This window comes from Moschus berezovskii, chromosome 8 (genome assembly GCF_049115385.1).
Source record: "Moschus berezovskii isolate FMDL1 chromosome 8, NW_MosBer_1.0, whole genome shotgun sequence".
In the NCBI taxonomy this organism is placed as follows: Eukaryota; Metazoa; Chordata; class Mammalia; order Artiodactyla; family Moschidae; genus Moschus; species Moschus berezovskii.
The window spans coordinates 73116574-73133339 of NC_142467.1; the positions used below are offsets into that span (position 1 = coordinate 73116574).

The 16766-nt window shown below is 48.9% G+C and overlaps 1 protein-coding gene across 1 annotated transcript in view; it reads left to right on the plus strand.

The window, feature by feature from the left end:
• The window catches only part of COL23A1 (collagen type XXIII alpha 1 chain), a 407070-nt gene that overhangs the window by 356370 nt on the left and 33934 nt on the right, over positions 1 to 16766 (plus strand). Inside the window, exons 4-5 of the mRNA XM_055428719.2 lie at positions 4100 to 4107; positions 5721 to 5747. Of these exons, the coding sequence (XP_055284694.1) occupies positions 4100 to 4107; positions 5721 to 5747 (35 nt within the window). The remainder of the gene's footprint in view (positions 1 to 4099; positions 4108 to 5720; positions 5748 to 16766) is intronic.

Here is a 16766-nt window from a genome sequence, read left to right on the forward strand (position 1 = left end):
TGTTTATATGGGTATGTTTCCTGAAACTGCACAAATGTTACATTTTTAATCTTTGACAATGTGATATTACAAAGAAATTGCTTTCCTTCTGTTTTCATTCAGCTCAGTGATCTTCATATATACTTAATCCTTACTAGTCACTTGTGTTATTTCATTTTCTTCTGGGTTTTTTTTTTTCCATTTTCCTTCGTATATCAGTGTCTTTGTTACTGGTTTCGAAGAACTCATAACTAGGGATGTTAGCTATTTTCATGCAATGCAAATGAAATACCATATTTCATTTCTATCAGTTTACTATGGTGTTTTGTATTTTGGTTATATATTCAAATATAATCATGTTGTGTTTAAAAAAAAGAACAAAGAACCTCAAACAAGTCAGGAATACATTCTTTCAAGGTTTGAAAATAAAGCAGATCATCAGGTACCTGGTGAGTCAGTATGGCCTTGGCACCTGGGAAGCTGTCTTATCAAAAGAGTACCAGCATTGGCATCCCAGGAAGGGGTGCATTTGCTCTTTATTTTTAACATGAACAGTCTTTACTTCTGATCAATGCATCTTTTTCTTTAATAATTAAAGCAGAGGTACAGTGTACTTTGATTGGCCATAAATAGGATGTTTTAGTTAGCAGAAAATCCAAGTTAACTCGGGGCTGGTGTGCGGGGATGACCAAGAGGGAGGATAAAGGGAGGAGGGAGGTGAGAGGGGGGTTCAGGAGGGGGAACTCATGTACACCTGGGGCGAATTCATGTCAATGTATGGCAAAACCAACCAATATAATATTATAAAATAAAAATAATAAATAAATAAAGATTTTTTAAAAATAAACATTATTTCTAGTGTCAAAAAAAAAAAAAAGAAAAGTGAAAGTGAAGTCGCTCAGTCGTGTTCGACCCTTAGCGACCCCACGGACTGCAGCCTACCAGGCTCCTCCATCCATGGGATTTTCTAGGCAAGAGTACTGGAGTGGCTTGCCATTGCCTTCTCCGTAACAAATCATAGATAGCTAATAAATGTGTGCAGTGAATTTTTAAATAAAACATAAAACATTTGATTTCCAGAAAGATGTGCCAATTTACATTTTCATCAACAGTTTTTAAGACTGCTTGTCCCTTCTCATGTTTGTGAGCATGGAATAGTGCCATTAAAAAACTTTTTTTTTTGCCAATTTTATGGGCAAAAGTAATATCTTACTTCTTCATTGCTACTGTGGTTGAATTTTTTTTCATGCTTATTGGCCATGTACACGTGTGTGTGTGTGTGTGTGTGTTTGAACTTCTTATGTCTTCAGTTCATTTTCTCCTTCCTTTGGAGACATACATGTTAATGGTTAATAGCTACAATGGCTCTGAACTCATTAACAAGATGCTGTTCTTGCCTGGAGAATCCCAGGGACGGGGGAGCCTGGTGGGCTGCCGTCTATGGGGTTGCACAGAGTTGGACACGACTGAAGCGACTTAGCAGCAGCAGCAGCAGCTACATAATTTACATTTGGAGCTAACCTTAGCAGGATGGAAATCCCAATAAGGAGGTAATAGAGAGAATTTCAAAAGTCTCTATACATCTGGTAAGACTTTATTGTTGCTAAACAATAATTATATAATTAAGGAGTTATAAGATTGGGATTGACATATAAGTACTACTAAATATAAAATAAATAACTGATAAGGAACTACTGTATAGCATAAGGAATTCTCAATACTCTGTAATGACCTCTATGGGATAAGAATCTATAAAAAGACTGGCTATTTATATATATATATATATATATATATATGTCAGATTCGTGGAAACTAACACAACATTGTAAATCAATTATATCCCAATAAAAATTTTTTGAAGACTAAAAATAATTTAAAAAAAAAAAAGAACAAAGAACCTCAAACAAGTCAGGAATACATTCTTTCAAGGTTTAAAAATAAAGCAGATCATCAGGTACCTGGTGAGTCAGTATGGCCTTGGCACCTGGGAAGCTGTCTTATCAAAAGAGTACCAGCATTGGCATCCCAGGAAGGAGTGCGTTTGCTCTTTATTTTTAACATGAACAGTCTTTACTTCTGGTCAATGCATCTTTCTCTTTAATAATTAAAGCAGAGGTACAGTGTACTTTGATTGGCCATTAATAGGATGTTTTAGTTAGCAGAAAATCCAAGTTAACTCACGTGTAAGCCAAAATGACTTCCCCATACCTCAGTATGTGAGCATGTCTTCTATCAGAGTTAACTGAACTCGGAGTGGGCCAGGCACAGGTGAAGGTGCGGGCTGGTGGGCACATGTGGCATCAGAAAGGTGCTAGTGAGCCTGTCTGGTGGCTTTTCTCTTTTTGGTAAAACAGAGAGTGGGGCAGTTGTCTGAAAGTGAGATACCAGCGGTACAGATGTCCGCACAGCCAACAGCCTGCCCCGCCCTGGTCTAGATTTAGGGTATGCACAGAGCTCAGCCCCGTCAGGTTGCACTCTCAGACATTAGCAGCTCATGTGTCAGCTTTTGAAGCGAAAAGGCTTTGTCTCATCTCTCTTCTTCCTCTACCCCATCACCTCTTCACTCACCCTCCACCATTAAACCCATGAGCAAGTTCTGTCTGTCCTCACTGGCAAGTCCATCCGACTCACTTTTCTTCATCTCCTCTGCCAGTCCCCAAGTCCAGGCCACTGTCACCTACAGGGGGACGACTGCAACACATCCTCAAGCCCACTTTTGCCCCCTCGAATGACTCCTCTGTGCAGAAACCTTCAGTGGCCCCCACTGTCCTTCAGATCACCCCCCACCCCCACCCCGGATGATGACACTGAAACAAGACACTGTGTTCTGGGTGACTTGCCTTCTCCCCAGGCCTTCCCCTCCCGCAGCCTGCTCGGCTTTGTCTGAACCCTAGATGCCCAGTGACCTGGTGTGTTTGGAGCTTGTCCCTCCCTCTTCCTCTGCCAGATAACCATGCCTCACCCTCTGGACTCAGCCTAGACTCCCATCCCAAGTCAGCCCAGTCTGGCTCTGGTCTCTCATGATGTGCTGGGAGCTTCTTGTGCTTCCTTCCTGTGTCGTTTTCTCAAGTATCAATCCATCCAAGGAAAACTACGTGAGTCAGAGATCTGGGCCTCTTTCACTCCTGGTCCCACTACCTGCACCCAACGCCGATCCATGAAAATGTGGGGGTGGCTGACTGCCGAGGGCCGCCTCTGTGTTCTGGCTTCACCCTCCAGACTGAGGTCTGGGGTTAGAGAGGAGCAAGCAGAGGAGTCACTGGTTTGGCAGCCCTGTGGCTTTTAGTGGAATATGTGTAGGATCTGAGAGTCGGGAGACTTCCTTCAGGCATAAATTCCATCCCTAACCAACAGTGTGTCCTTAGACAAGTCACTTCTTTCGCCCTGAGCCTCTGTGTTGTCATCAGCCGCATGGGTATATTTGTCATGCCTCAAAGATTACTGAGTAGGTCAAATGCTGTCGTGGCTGTGCAATGTGATTTGTACGCTTAAGGTGAGGAACACCTGCGTGATCTCCTTGGGGCAAGTCTCACCTTGCTGCACCAGCCTTTCTGGAGCTTCCACCTGTGCTTCTAGACTGGCCCCCTTCAAATTTCCCTACACACAGCCAAGCTCAGCACCACTAACCCCAGAGCTGGGCTGTGGGCCCACTCCACCTCCTTACACTTCTGCTCAGCCATACAAGCACATATCCAATGCCTGTTAGGAGTATTCTCCCCTCTGCCCAAAATGTTTACTTTCTCAAGTATCTCCGTTTCCACAGAAATGAACCAATCCCCATTGAGCTCCAAAATGTATTCTTCAAGAAGGAACAGATCTGATTCCTGCCCTGCCTGCCAAAGCCCAACACGGGTGTGCCCCAATCAGGAAGCAGCAGCCTCGTGTCATGAATGCACGAACCAAAACTTGCTGGATTGTCATAACCACGCACATGCCCATCAAGTCCGTCCAAGGACAGGGGTGCTCCCTCTGCCCTGACACTTGGCTTTGGGGCTGATGACAGCATCAAAGCCTTGCAAGGAGGGGTGACCGGGAGCTGTGCAAGGAAGGGGCTGGCCGGGGTGAGGGGACCCTCTCTCCCTTTGATACTTACTATGGCTTCTCTGCTTGTGTTTTGCAGGTCCTCCTGTAAGTGTCCTGGATTATGTTCTCTGCTCCTGAAAGATAAGATATTTTGTTTTCTCTCTGTGTAGCACTTCTATGAAAAGAATATTTGATTAGAGAGGTGTATTCTTTAAAAAAAAATTCAGTCTCAGCCAGGGGACATGTTCTTTTGTAGATGAATCATTCATTTGTAGATGAATGCGAGCACAGGATTCCATGTGCTTGACTTGCCCAGTGAAGCATCCTGTGACCATTATCCTTCCAAGAGAGCTGGCACGAGCCTGGCTGCTCCTCATCAAAATCTCCGGCTCACGTTTTTAACTCGGCGCACAGAAGCGCAAGCACCATGCCTGTGTCTCCTAACCCTTCTGCAGCAGTTGATCTGCACAAACATTTTCTTCTCACCTGCTTTGGCAGAAAGGACTCTGGAGTCAGGCAATTATGTCAAGAATCAGTGGGGCTTAACCACTAGATTCTGGGGTCTGTTTTCCTCCTTTGCCAAAATATTTGACTCTCTGGGTTGGGCAACAGAGACCTTGAGAGTACAGCTGGCCAGTAAGGGTGCTGAGTTGGAGAAGGGTGTGAGGGAGGGGGTGGCTACTGGATCCACAACAGCCCCAGAAATCCCATTCCTTCTCCAAGACCCATGACAAGTCCGCCTTTGATTCATCTTGACAGTTTTTCAGAGCCTGATAAATCCCAATGAATTCATTCAAGAAACACAATGACGGTCTGCTTGAGCCAAAATTAACCTTCTAAAGGAATTCCTGTCAGATGAGCAGCTTCAGTTTTACTTCAACTTAACCGTGATTCATTTCCCAATCTGCACCCTTCAGAATCTGAACGTCTTGGTGCATGTAGCAGCACCCCATTGAGGAAGAAAGCCGGAATGTGTAGATTTATGGGCCAGGAGCAGTTTTAGACAGTTGAGTCATTCCTGTCATGTGGAGGCTAGCCTGGGTGAACTCGCCAAAGTGCGGAACGCAGAGGGCTATGGAGCAAATTTCTCTTTTTGTGTGTTTATTTGTGTTTTTTAACTTGGCTGTGAAATGACTTAGTGAATTAAACAAATGCAGAGTTCTCAAGCTGCATGTGGCAAAGACCCCCATGGGATTCTGGAAGGTGGCTCCATAGCTCCCATGGCAACCTGAAGTAAAGGCCGATGTGGGCAGCCACTACTGCAAGCACACGGGGTCAGAGAAGCATCCAGTAGCAGTCAACATGTCCCCATACCTCTGACTTCCAAAGGCTGTCTTCCTCGGGTCACCCCATTCCCAGGGGCAACAGACAGGAAACCCGTGAGGCCCATGAAGGAGCGTTGTCCGTGGTAGCTAGGATGCCATCCCCGAGAACTCCACAAGGTCTTTGCCATGTGCCTTGGCTGATGTGAGGAAGGCACTGTGGTATGTGTCCTGGCGACCCCTCCAGCCAGGTCAATGAGATGGGGATTAGGTGCTCCATCCCGCAGACCCGCTTCAGCCTTGCATTCCCCCTTGAAGGAGTCCATCAGCAGCCTCTGCTGCAAAACCCCGGAGACACAGGGGCGGGGGGATCTGGGGCCCTGATTGAGTTCTAAGTGTTACCATATGGTTTTTCTACCGAAGGTCTAATTATTAACGACATATTAATTACCACAGGGGCAATCGGGACGAGATGGCTACCCGGTAATTTGCCGTTTATTTTTCTCTCTCTTTGCCCTTTACTCTCTAGCCAATCTTCTTCCTCTGTGCCTTAATTTAACTGTCTGCACCCCTCTCCTCCCGCGCCTCCACCTCTGCTCCTCAGTGGCCACAGTCTCTCTGTGGATGGATTAGCATTACTTCTGTGGAGATGCAAAATGTGCAGATCTGCAAGGCCCTGGCCTGGCAGGAACCGTCTGCCGCTCCAGCGGCCCTGCAGACAAATCAAATAGCCTTCAAGAGTCTCAGGGGCGTGCTGAGACCACCCAACACTGCTCTTCTAGGGGCATGCTGAGACCACCCAACACTGCTCTTCCAGTGTGCCAGCCCTGAGCCCAGCGCCCAGTCCTTGACCGTGGAGGGAGTGCTCCCCCACGGGCTTGGATGTCGTCCTCTTCCCAGGGAACAGGAGACTCCCTGTCCCAGCCCCCCGTGTCCTGTCACCACTCCAGAACCAGAGACTGGTTGGTTCCTGTCTGGCCTCTTTGGTGTCATTACTTCTCAGATCATTTACAGTTAAACCTAAAAGCTAGCTTATATCTAGAATAGACGTCCCCAGCCTGGGCCGAGTGAGCGCCACAGCAGAAGCAAGGTGACATGAGATTGTGCTGCTGTCGGGTCCTACATCCAGAAGCAGCATCCAGAAGTCCTGATAAAGAAAGAGCAGGGGGTGAGCCGGTGACGGGGAGCTCAACAGGACCATCCTGTCAGGAGATACATTTGTTCTGTGCCTCAGGCCAGGAGGATGCAGGAAGGGTAAACGTCGATAGATTCAGGGGCCTCTCTAGCAGCCAGCTCTGTCCACACTCAGGATGGGCTGGCAGGAGAAGGCAGGGGCAGAGGGTGGGTCCCCCAGTCTTGCAGGAGTCGCCTTCCAAGGAGGCTGTGGAGCGCACTCCAGCCCTAAGCATCAGGGAGACCTGAGCATGGGTTCCAACACTGCTGTCTCGTATATGGATGACCTTGGGGAAGGTTCTGGCCCTCTGTGAGCTTCAGTTTCCTGCTCTGTGACCCAGGGTGATCCAAAGCCTCCCTTACAGCATTGGAGCTAGGATTAATTAAGACAGAGGAGGTGATAGCTGCACAAAATGTGTCACAAACCTAGCCTACTAGACTTGGTGGAAATTTAGGGGGCATTTCCCTCATGTCTGGAGTGGTCCATTCTGAGTCCGGAGTGGAGTTTGGAACCTCCTGGCTAGCCAGGGCAGCTCCCCCAGCAGCAAGCAGCCTGGACCCTCAGATTAGAAACACCCAGTTCTGCGTGGGTTAAGAATGAAACATGAAGCCAGCCATGATCCACCTTCATCCCGCAGGAGCACATGGCGGGTCAGGGCACCACCACCTCCCCAGCAACTTTTCCTGATGCAGGAGGAAGGAGTCAGGTCTCACATTCCCAGACATGGCAACCAGGGTCTTGGGGAACTAGAAGCTTTTGCTAGAATATTTCACCTTCATGTCTTGGGCCCACTCGCTTCACTAGCCCAGGAGCTCTGGAAAGTTTCCGACAGAACCACTCCTGGCATTACCTTGTTACCTTTTACACTCCAGAGTTACTTTTTTTTTTTTGGTGTGCTGGGTCTTCATTGCTTTGCGGGCTTTTCTCTAGTTGTGAAGAGCAGGGGCTACTCTTTGTTGAAGAGTGTAGGCTTCTCATTGCGATCACCTCTCTTGTTGAGGAGCACAGGCTCTAGGGCACACGGGTTTCAGTAGCTGCTGTGCGTGGGCTCAATAGTTTGAGTCAACGCACACTCAGTAGTATGGCGCATGGGCTTAATTGCTCCGAGGCATGTGGGATCTTCCCAGACCAGGGATCAAACCCGTGTCTCCTGCATTGGCGGGCAGATTCTTTACCACTGAGCCACCAGGGAAGCCCCAGGGGAGTAAGTGGTGGCTCTTCCCCTATTACTGTCTCCTGTGAGCACAAGACACCCAGAGGTTCTTTCTCCCTGGCTGTGAGCATCAGAGAGGCTGCTGGCTGATTGTGGGAGTCATTTAGCCCGGGTGAGGGGCAGGGAGCTCTACACCAGCTGCCAGAGGGTCCAGTCTACCTCCCACAGAGCTTCAACTCCCTCTACCACCATCCTTGCCCTTCCTCCCAGGATGGAGGCGGCTGTAGGGGTGGCCAGCAGGCTCTGTGGGTGACAGGCCAGAGTACCCCTGCAGAGTTCAGCATCTGGGAATTGAATCCCACTCACTAGCTGTGAAGCAGGAGCGAGCCCGTCAGCAGCACTAAGAATCTGTTTCCTTCCATGTGAAGAAGAGAGCTGGGATTGGGTAAAGTGAGATCACAGTGAATGGTGGCCAAGTGAGTGGGGCTGTTACAGGGCTGGCAGGAAAATTAAGCCTGGGGTTTGGGGCTTTCTTGGTAGCGCAGCTGGTAAAGAATCTGCCTGCAAAGGAGGAGACCTGGGTTTGATCCCTGGGTTGGGAAGATCCCCCAGAGGAAGGCATGGTAACCCACTCCAGTATTCTTACCTGGAGAATCCCCATGAACAGAGCAGTCTGGAGGGCTACTGTCCATGGGGTCCCAGAGTTGGACACAACTGAGCAACTAAGCATATAGTGTGTGAGGTTTTTGCTTCCTGAGCCCAGGTCAGAGATAGGGTCTGTGAATTTGAGATGGGGAGGCCAAAGGAGAGGTGTGTTCACCCAGTATGAAGTTGGGAGCTTTCTGGAAAGGAAGCAGGTTAGAGCCCAGCAAGCCCTCCCCACTGCCTGTTTGCAGGCAGCGCTGGCAGCCTGTGCCCTTGTGCCCTTGGCCCCTTAGGCTTCTTGTCTCTGGGTAGCCCCGAGCAGACTGGGCTGGGTGAGAAGCTGGTATCACACCCACAGTTACCCCAGGGCTGCGTTGCTCCTTTTCCCGAGGTCACCCATCCCCAGTTTGCATGCAACTCCTCCCTTCGGACTTCCCACGTGGCGCTAGTGATAAAGAACCCGCCTGCCAATACAGGAGATGTGAGAGATGCGGGTTGGATCCCTGGATCAGGAAGATCCCCTGGAGGAGGAAATGGCAACCCACTCCAGTATTCTTGCCTGAAGAATCCCATGGACAGAGGAACCTGGCAGGCTGCAGTCCATGGGGTCACAAAGAGTCGGACACGCTGAAGTGACTGAGCATGCATGCACCATTCCACACAGATCCGGGCACCTTCCTTGTGTGGACTAGCCTTGCTTGCTGCTGAGTTCAAAGTGTTCATGCCTCCAGTGCCAGGAGCCAGTCAGCTCACCCAGCTGTGTGCTTCTGAGCACCCTTGTTCCAGGCCTCAGAGGTTGTCCCTTTAGTGGACCCCCAGGGTGAAGGTGACACCCTACCTGGCTTCCCCCCATAAGAGGGAAGCAGACCTATGTGGGCGGGGGGAGGTTGGAAGGGAATTCTGCAGGCTCAGGGGTCCATGTGTTTTAGGCTGAAATTTGGATCTCTCAGTTAATGGAGGCCCTGGCTCCCAGACTGGGCTCTGCTTACAGACGGTTCCATGTGGTCACCCAGGGGTAAGGTGACCTCTGCAGCGCGAGGCGCCTGGCCACCCGAGAGGCACCTCATGTGCTGAGTATTCACAGGCTTTGAATCTGTCTGACCCAAGTCCTATCCTGGCTCAGCTGGGCGAACTGGGGTACTTGGAACCTGGGGAAATCACATCAACAGTTAAAGGTTTAAATGGGAGAATACACACAGAGCCCAAGTGCAGGATGTCAGGTGGCAGCCCCTCAATAATACCTCTGTCTTCCTCACCTCACACAACCTTGATGGAAAGAAAGACAGGCTTAGGAAATTTATCCACCAACACACATTGGCAGCATTTAGAAAGGAAAATGGCTTTGAGAGCAGTCAGTTTTCTTTCTTTTTTTGCAGTGAGGAAGTTTATTGAAAGGAAACAGAAAAGGCTTCTGACATAGACATCAGAAGAGAGTAAAGGAGATTACCCCCATCGTTAACTTGAGCAGAGTTTTATATACCTTCTATCAGGCAATGGCACCCCACTCCGGTATTCTTGCCTGGAAAATCCCATGGATGGTGGAGCCTGGTAGGCTGCAGTCCATGGGGTCGCTAAGAGTCGGACACGACTGAGCGACTTCACTTTCACTTTTCACTTTCATGCATTGGAGAAGGAAATGGCAACCCACTCCAGTATTCTTGCCTGGAGAATCCCAGGGACGGGGGAGCTTGGTGGGCTGCCGTCTCTGGGGTCGCACAGAGTCGGACACGACTGAAGCGACTTAGCAGCAGCAGCAGCAGCAGCGGCAGCAGCAGCGGGCTACCATCAATAGGTTAAATAAGCATTTCAAAGTGGTAAAAGTTTTACCAAAACCCTAAGAATTGTCAGTTTTAGAAAAAGTTTTAGGGGCTTTTTTCTGCAATTTAGTAAACTTCAAGACCAGCCTCAGGGAGGTTTTTCTTTACCTTTGTGCTAAAATCATGTCACTTCCTAAAGGGAAGTAAGAGCAAGAAAAGCGTTCAGCAGGGTGGCTGTGGTGAAGACTGTGCCAGCTGCATGTTCTGGGTTAACCAGGGTGCCCCTCCCCACCCCGTGAGGAGAGCAGCTGAAACTAAGTCCATATGTGGACCCAACAGGGGCAGCAGAGGGACAGGGGCATAGAAGCTGAGTATGTACATGGGGCAGGTTGTGGACCAAAAAGGGCCTGTGGTCACCTTGTCCACAGTCTCCGTATACAGAGGCCAGCCTGTCCTTTTCTACTGCAAGGGTTTATGAATAGCTCTCTGCTGATGACAAAAGAAGCATGTTTTTTATAAAAAAACCTTCCCAAAATAGAGAAAAGCACAAAAAGAAAAAAGCAATTATCCGAAATCCTACCACCCACAGATAAGTCCTCTCAATATTTTGGTGTTTGTTCTTTCCATATGTTTTGCGTACAAGTTTGTTTTTATTTTTATTATTATAAAAATGAGATTATAGTGGGCATACTTTTTTGTGACCTATTTTTTCACTTAATATAGAATGAGACTTTCCTACATCATTAAGAAATTTTCATAGAAAGTAATAGCTACATAGCATTTTGCCATATATGTAATTGATTTAACCAATCTCCAAGTCATGTTATTTATATTGACAATCTTTCACTCTTGTAGTCAACATGATGGGACTGAATCTAAGCTTATTTCCATAATTATCTCCTTAGAATAAACGTCTAGAAGTAGACTTGCTGGCCTAAAGGGTTTGCACATGTTTAAGGCTTTTGATGTGTACTGCCAAATTGCCCTCCCGCAGGCTGTGCTAATTTACATTACCACCAACAGCACATGAATGCTACATGTTTCCCAAAGCCTTGGCCAACCAAGGGTATTATACTTTTAAATCTATGTCAATATGATAGGTAAAATTTTATGGATGTAAGTGTAAGTATGTGTCTTGTTTTAATTTTGGGTATATTTTCATTAGAAGCAATCGCGGATAAAATTCAGTTCAGTTCAGTTGCTCAGTCGTGTCCGACTCTCCACGACCCCATGAATCACAGCACGCCAGGCCTCAGATAAAATTAGTTTTGATAAAATTCATGTAATCCTAACTGCCATCTGGTGGAAGATCTTGGAATTGCAGGGATAGAATTTCAAGGGGTCACCAGGCATTTAAGAATTTTCAAAATTCAGTTGATCCAGGGACATCATGAAATGAGCAGCACAGGGGGAATTTTAAACCCAGAACATTGTCAGTCCAAGATGGGACCTGCAGAGGAGCCCTTGATACAGCACTCTTACATTTAGGGGTAGTAATCAGCATTCATGTTGATAAAGTGAGTTTGCCATCTCATAAATAGCAGAATTGGCTCTGCTCAACAAATCCAAGCTGTGTGTTGTGTATGAGGGTAGCACGAAGAGAATCAGACCCAGTTGCAGTCTTTGGGGAACTATGGGGGAGGGGTAGCCAACAGGCAACTTACCATGGGATAGAGAGGAAGGGACGACTGGGGTTCACTGTGGCCTTTCTGGAGGTTTCTTATCAGAACCTCTCCTTTTTCCTCTCCAAACTGTGGCTTCTGTCTAGGACAGAAAGACTTGTCCCTCATGCAAGGCTCAGCATTGTCTACACCTTGACTTTGGCATAGAAAACTTCTCACCATCTCCTATTTACAACATCAAAATCCTCACATTTCCTCTCTTTTTGGTATTTGGACTTTTTGACTCTTATCATTGAGTTTTAATGACTTTTGGTTTGTTTTATGCTTTCAGAACACAATTTAGATAGTTCTGGAAGATGCGTATTTAGTACATTTTCCAGAGCTTAAGATTTGTGCATTTGAATGTATGAGGACAGTGATAGGCTGTGAGGCCAGAGGCACATAGAGATGATGAAGCCCACCGAGGGCCAGTGGTGCAAAGTCCCTGGAACAGGGGAGCGCGCCCACTTCAGAAACACCGTTGACCATCGCTTCTGTGCCAGACAGTTTCCTGGGTCTTTGGACTAGCACCAAACAGGAGTGACAAGGCCCCTCCCTGCAGTTATGAGAGAAACAAAGAAAAGAAACCAACAAAACAGCAAAATATCGTAGACAGAGAATTAAGCAGGGAACGTGAGGAGAGGGCTGACTGGGTGGGATAATGTGGATTAAATAATCAGAAAGCTCTTGGGGAAGATGACATTTGAACTGAAACTTATGTGATGAAAAGATGTCACAATTTGGGGAGGTGGAGAGAAATGCTCCTGGCAGAGGAAAAAGCTCACAGGTCATGAGACTGGAACAAGTGTCGTGTGTCCAGAGTATGTGTAAGGCCAATACCGCTGGAGTGAGTGAGCAAGTGCCAGGAAACGGTAGAAGGGGGAGTTGGAAAGGTCTCCAGGGCTGCATGGAGTAGAATCTGGTAGGTCACGGTGAGAGGCTGACCCAGGCAGGAGGCCAAGAGAACTTGGCTCTGTGTTTACTGAAACCACCTGTCCACAGGGGCAGGCTGCCTTAACAAGAGCTGGAAGACTCTCCTTCCAGTGCTTAGTCGCTCCGTCATGACCAACTGTTAGCGACCCTTTGGACTATAGCCTACCAGGCTCCTCTGTCCACAGGCTTTTTCAGCAAGAACACTGGAGGGGGTTGCCATTTCCTCTTCCAGGGGCTCTTCCCTACCCAGGGATCGAACCTACGTCTCCTGGGTCTTCTGCATTGGCAGGTGTGTTCTTTACCTGCTGAGCTATAGGACTGTCCACTTCCATCCCCCCCTCGGAGGCTTTTCCAACTTGCCAGGGACTATAAGGACTGTAAGTAACTCATGGCCTGAGTGTTTGCAGGAGACATGCCGGCCTGTGTTCACACCCTGAGAGATTGATGGTCTTGGCCTTGCTGCACAAAGGAGGAAGCTGGGCTCAGTCCACGACAGGACTTGGCTGAGACACAGGCCCACCCTCATGGCAAAGCCTGAATTAGCACACAGCCTGCAGACTCTCCATCACACCAGCCACCCTATCTGTAAGCTGGCTGCGGCAGCAGATCCGGACTCAGACTGTCTGTGCACTGGCAGAAGGCTCTTTCTCCTCTCATCACCCAGAGAAACAGATATTTAGAGTGAATGTTCTCCTCCTCATCCCTGTTTCTATCTGGCCCTGGGATTCTCACCCCATTCCACCACCACCCCACCATTATCAAATTGTTAGGACCCTTTCCTGCTCTCCATTAAAAAACAAAACAGAAAACCGGGTCTAACTTAAAGAAGAAAATTTCTTCATTCCATCTTCTCTACTGTTCCTTATCCATATATCTGTCAAACTCCTACTCATCCCTCAAAACAGGCCCCAATTATTAGAAATTGGTGGTGGCAATACAGGGGATATCTTCCTCATGGTGAAATGTCTAATTCCATTTCCCTGGCCAGGAGCAGCTGAGCAGTAGGGAGACCACAGCCATAATTGACCCCCTCCCTACCCCTGCCCCTAGGCATCCACTTAGCCCTTCTGTCCACATTTGCAGTGTGAAACTTGGCCTGGATGGAAACACGAGGCATCGGATCTGTGCAGCACTTCACAGTTTCAGAGTCCATCCTCTCCCTGAACACCACGACTTGTGCCCATTTTGTAGACTGAAAAAACTGAAGCTTAGAGTGGCCATGCCATTTTGCCAGATCTCACCGTGGCAAGCACGAGGGGCCTGGCTTCCCCCTGAAGGCTCTCTAGGCCTTCCCACACAGAGATCTTTATGGCACAGCGGGTAAGGCTGTAATGCAGTCAGACGAGGCCCCGGACGCCACAGAGGAAGGAGGAGTTAAATCTTCCTGGGCCAGGGGAGGCCTCACAGAAGAGGGACAGTTGGGGCCTGTTTTGAGGGATGAGTAGGAGTTTGACACGGGGGACAAGGTAGGTCAGCATTCCCTGCAGCACCAACACAGGCTCAGTGAAAATGGCAGGGTCAAAGTGTGGTCCAGGTGCCAGTGGACGGTGATCCTGTGGAAGGGCAGGAAAAGGCAAGAGGATGGCGCTGAATGAAGGGCCCCCACTCACCCAGAGGGATGAGGACAGATGTATATATTGGGAAGGCCTCCCTGGCTACAGGGCAGAGACAGGGGCAGGGTGTGGCGGGGGAGGTCCAGACAGAAGGTGGCTATCAATATCAAGCGGCTGAAACAAGTCCCAGTAAGGATGAGATGAAAGAGGGAAGACTGGAGAAGAGAGGGCTGGCAGGAGTTACAACCGGACTCTGACAGTTGAGAAACCAAAACCAGAACTCCTCATGCTTGGCAGCAGCCGGTTCCCCAAGCATCCTCTAACCGGGGCAGGGGTGAAGGGCAGGCAGAGCTGCCCATCGCATGCAGAGTCAGTCATGGGGTCATCGACAGCCTAGGCCCCAGGAAACCAGCACAAACCCTGAGCTGAAATGCGGGATAGGAGACAGGGCCTCAGCCTGGGACCAATTTTGAAATGAATAACTCAGTTAGCCTGTTTGGAATTAATCAAGTGAACACAAAAGGACCACCAGGCACCATGCATTCATAGGCTTCTTTGCACCCTCATAGTTCAAAACCAACTTTGATTGTAAAAATGTTATTAGTTAAATGATTCATCTATAATATCCCAAATTCATCTGTTTTTAGACTTTAGCATCCTACATCTCATTTTCATCTGACCCCTGCAGTGCTGCTCCCCAGTTCTCCAGATTCCGGGTGGAGCAAATGAAAGCAGATATCCTGAGCAGCCCCTGCTAATGGTCCCCAGATTGGAACCTTGGGGAACCACAGTTGGGCCCCAGGGAAAAGGCCACCATGCTGACTTTCCCTTCCTCTTCCCCAGGGTCCCCTCAAACGCGCAGTACAGGCACTCCTGGACCTGGGCTCCTTGCCTTGGGCCCATGTCCCTCAAGTATCACATGTAGAGCAGCCAAAGAACAGAGGGTTGAGCTGCTGCTCCTGCCCCTGCTCTCTAGAAGCCCTGCTTACCCTTGGAAGCATTTTGCGTCTTCAAGGCAGGGGCCCAGGAGCCCCTGCTCCTATTACAAACCTCCAAGGGAGGTACCATCTTCCCGTGTCTAGTTCTGGGATTGCTCTCAGCAGGGGCAGCCCATGGGAGGCCAGCAGAGGTTTGTCCGGCTCTTTGCAGGTGTTCCTGTGACAACACCTTTGCAGAGTAAAGCCCTCCAGGCTGGTCTCTGGCCCCCTTTCCCCCCAGGCAGCGAAGCACCCTCACCCCATTGCCAGGAAGAACATGTTCACAGACCTGCACTAGGCCACTGGGGCAAACACAGGTTTTCCAAGTAAGTAGACTTGAAAGAAAGCAGTTATTTGGAGTATGAAGCTGGTCCACACAGTATCCTCCTGAAATCAAGGACTGGCCCTCTGTCCTGCCCATGCAGTGGAGAGACAGTGGGCTTTGGGGCCCCATAGACCATGTGACCCCTCTTCAGGCATTTGGGGAGCCAATTAACTGACCCCATGAGAGCCCTAGCACTGAACGTACAGATCAGGTTCAGTGAGTGACAGTTCCTTCAACCACGGTGATCACCAACCCCAGCAGGGGAAGCCCCTGAGGCTGAAGGAGCCCCTCCCAAGCCAGTGTCCCCAGCACCCAAGATGTGGCCCAGAAGGGGTGGGAGTCAACTGGTGCCCATGACAGCTTCGACAGGTCAGGAGCGCCCTCTGGTGCTCCCAGGCCAGGCACTGGTGGCAGTAGGGAACTTTATAGAAGAATTCACTTGGCAATTGGTTCACTCAACAAATATTTATTGTGTCCTCACTTTGACATTTGGAGTACAACTAGTGAGACATACATCCAGGGCCCCTCCCCTCATGGAGGTAATAATGGTACCTGCCCAACAGAGCTATGCTTAGAGTCAGTGACTTGCAAGTGAGAAGGCAAAGGTGTGTGTCTTAGCTCTGCCCCATTTCCTGGATTTTTATACCAAAACTGGCCCAGCACATTACAGTCACACTCGTTCAACCCCCTGGGTGCCCAGCTCTAGTCTGGACTCTGTCACCTGTAGGAAATCATTCCATCCACACCACACCTACTTTACAGAGGAGGAAACAAACTCCAGGGAAGTTAAGCAGCTCACTCCAAGGCCTGCAGGGTAAAAGCAGAACAATGAGGATGACTCCCTGCTGCTTCACTGTAGGAAGAATGGGCACTGGGGATAGGAGGCATGGAGTCTGGTGGAGACCGTTCCAGGAGAGAGGCCAAGTTCTAGCCAGGGTAAGTGGAGAACTGGACGTATATGTGGTTCGGAGAGATGGTTCAGAGCTAGAATTACAGGCTCGCAAGTTCATTGGTGCATTCCAAGGGCCAGCCAGGTGACGAAATAGGGGAGACTGGCTGGGTGCAGGGGAGTGGAGGGAACAGTGGGCCTCGACCGAACTGGAAGGGCACATGCCCCATCTAAGGGGTCACTGTAGCTCAGTCTAAGCAGATCGATCATTACCACGTCTTCTAACATTTCAAGAGAAACTGGAAATACAGGTTTTTTAATGAAATCTTTGGATTCTTAAGGATGCCAATCAACCTGTTAATTCTTGTGACTCTTTGCAACCCCATGGACTGTAGCCCACCAGGCTCCTATGTCTATGGAATTCTCCAGGCAAGA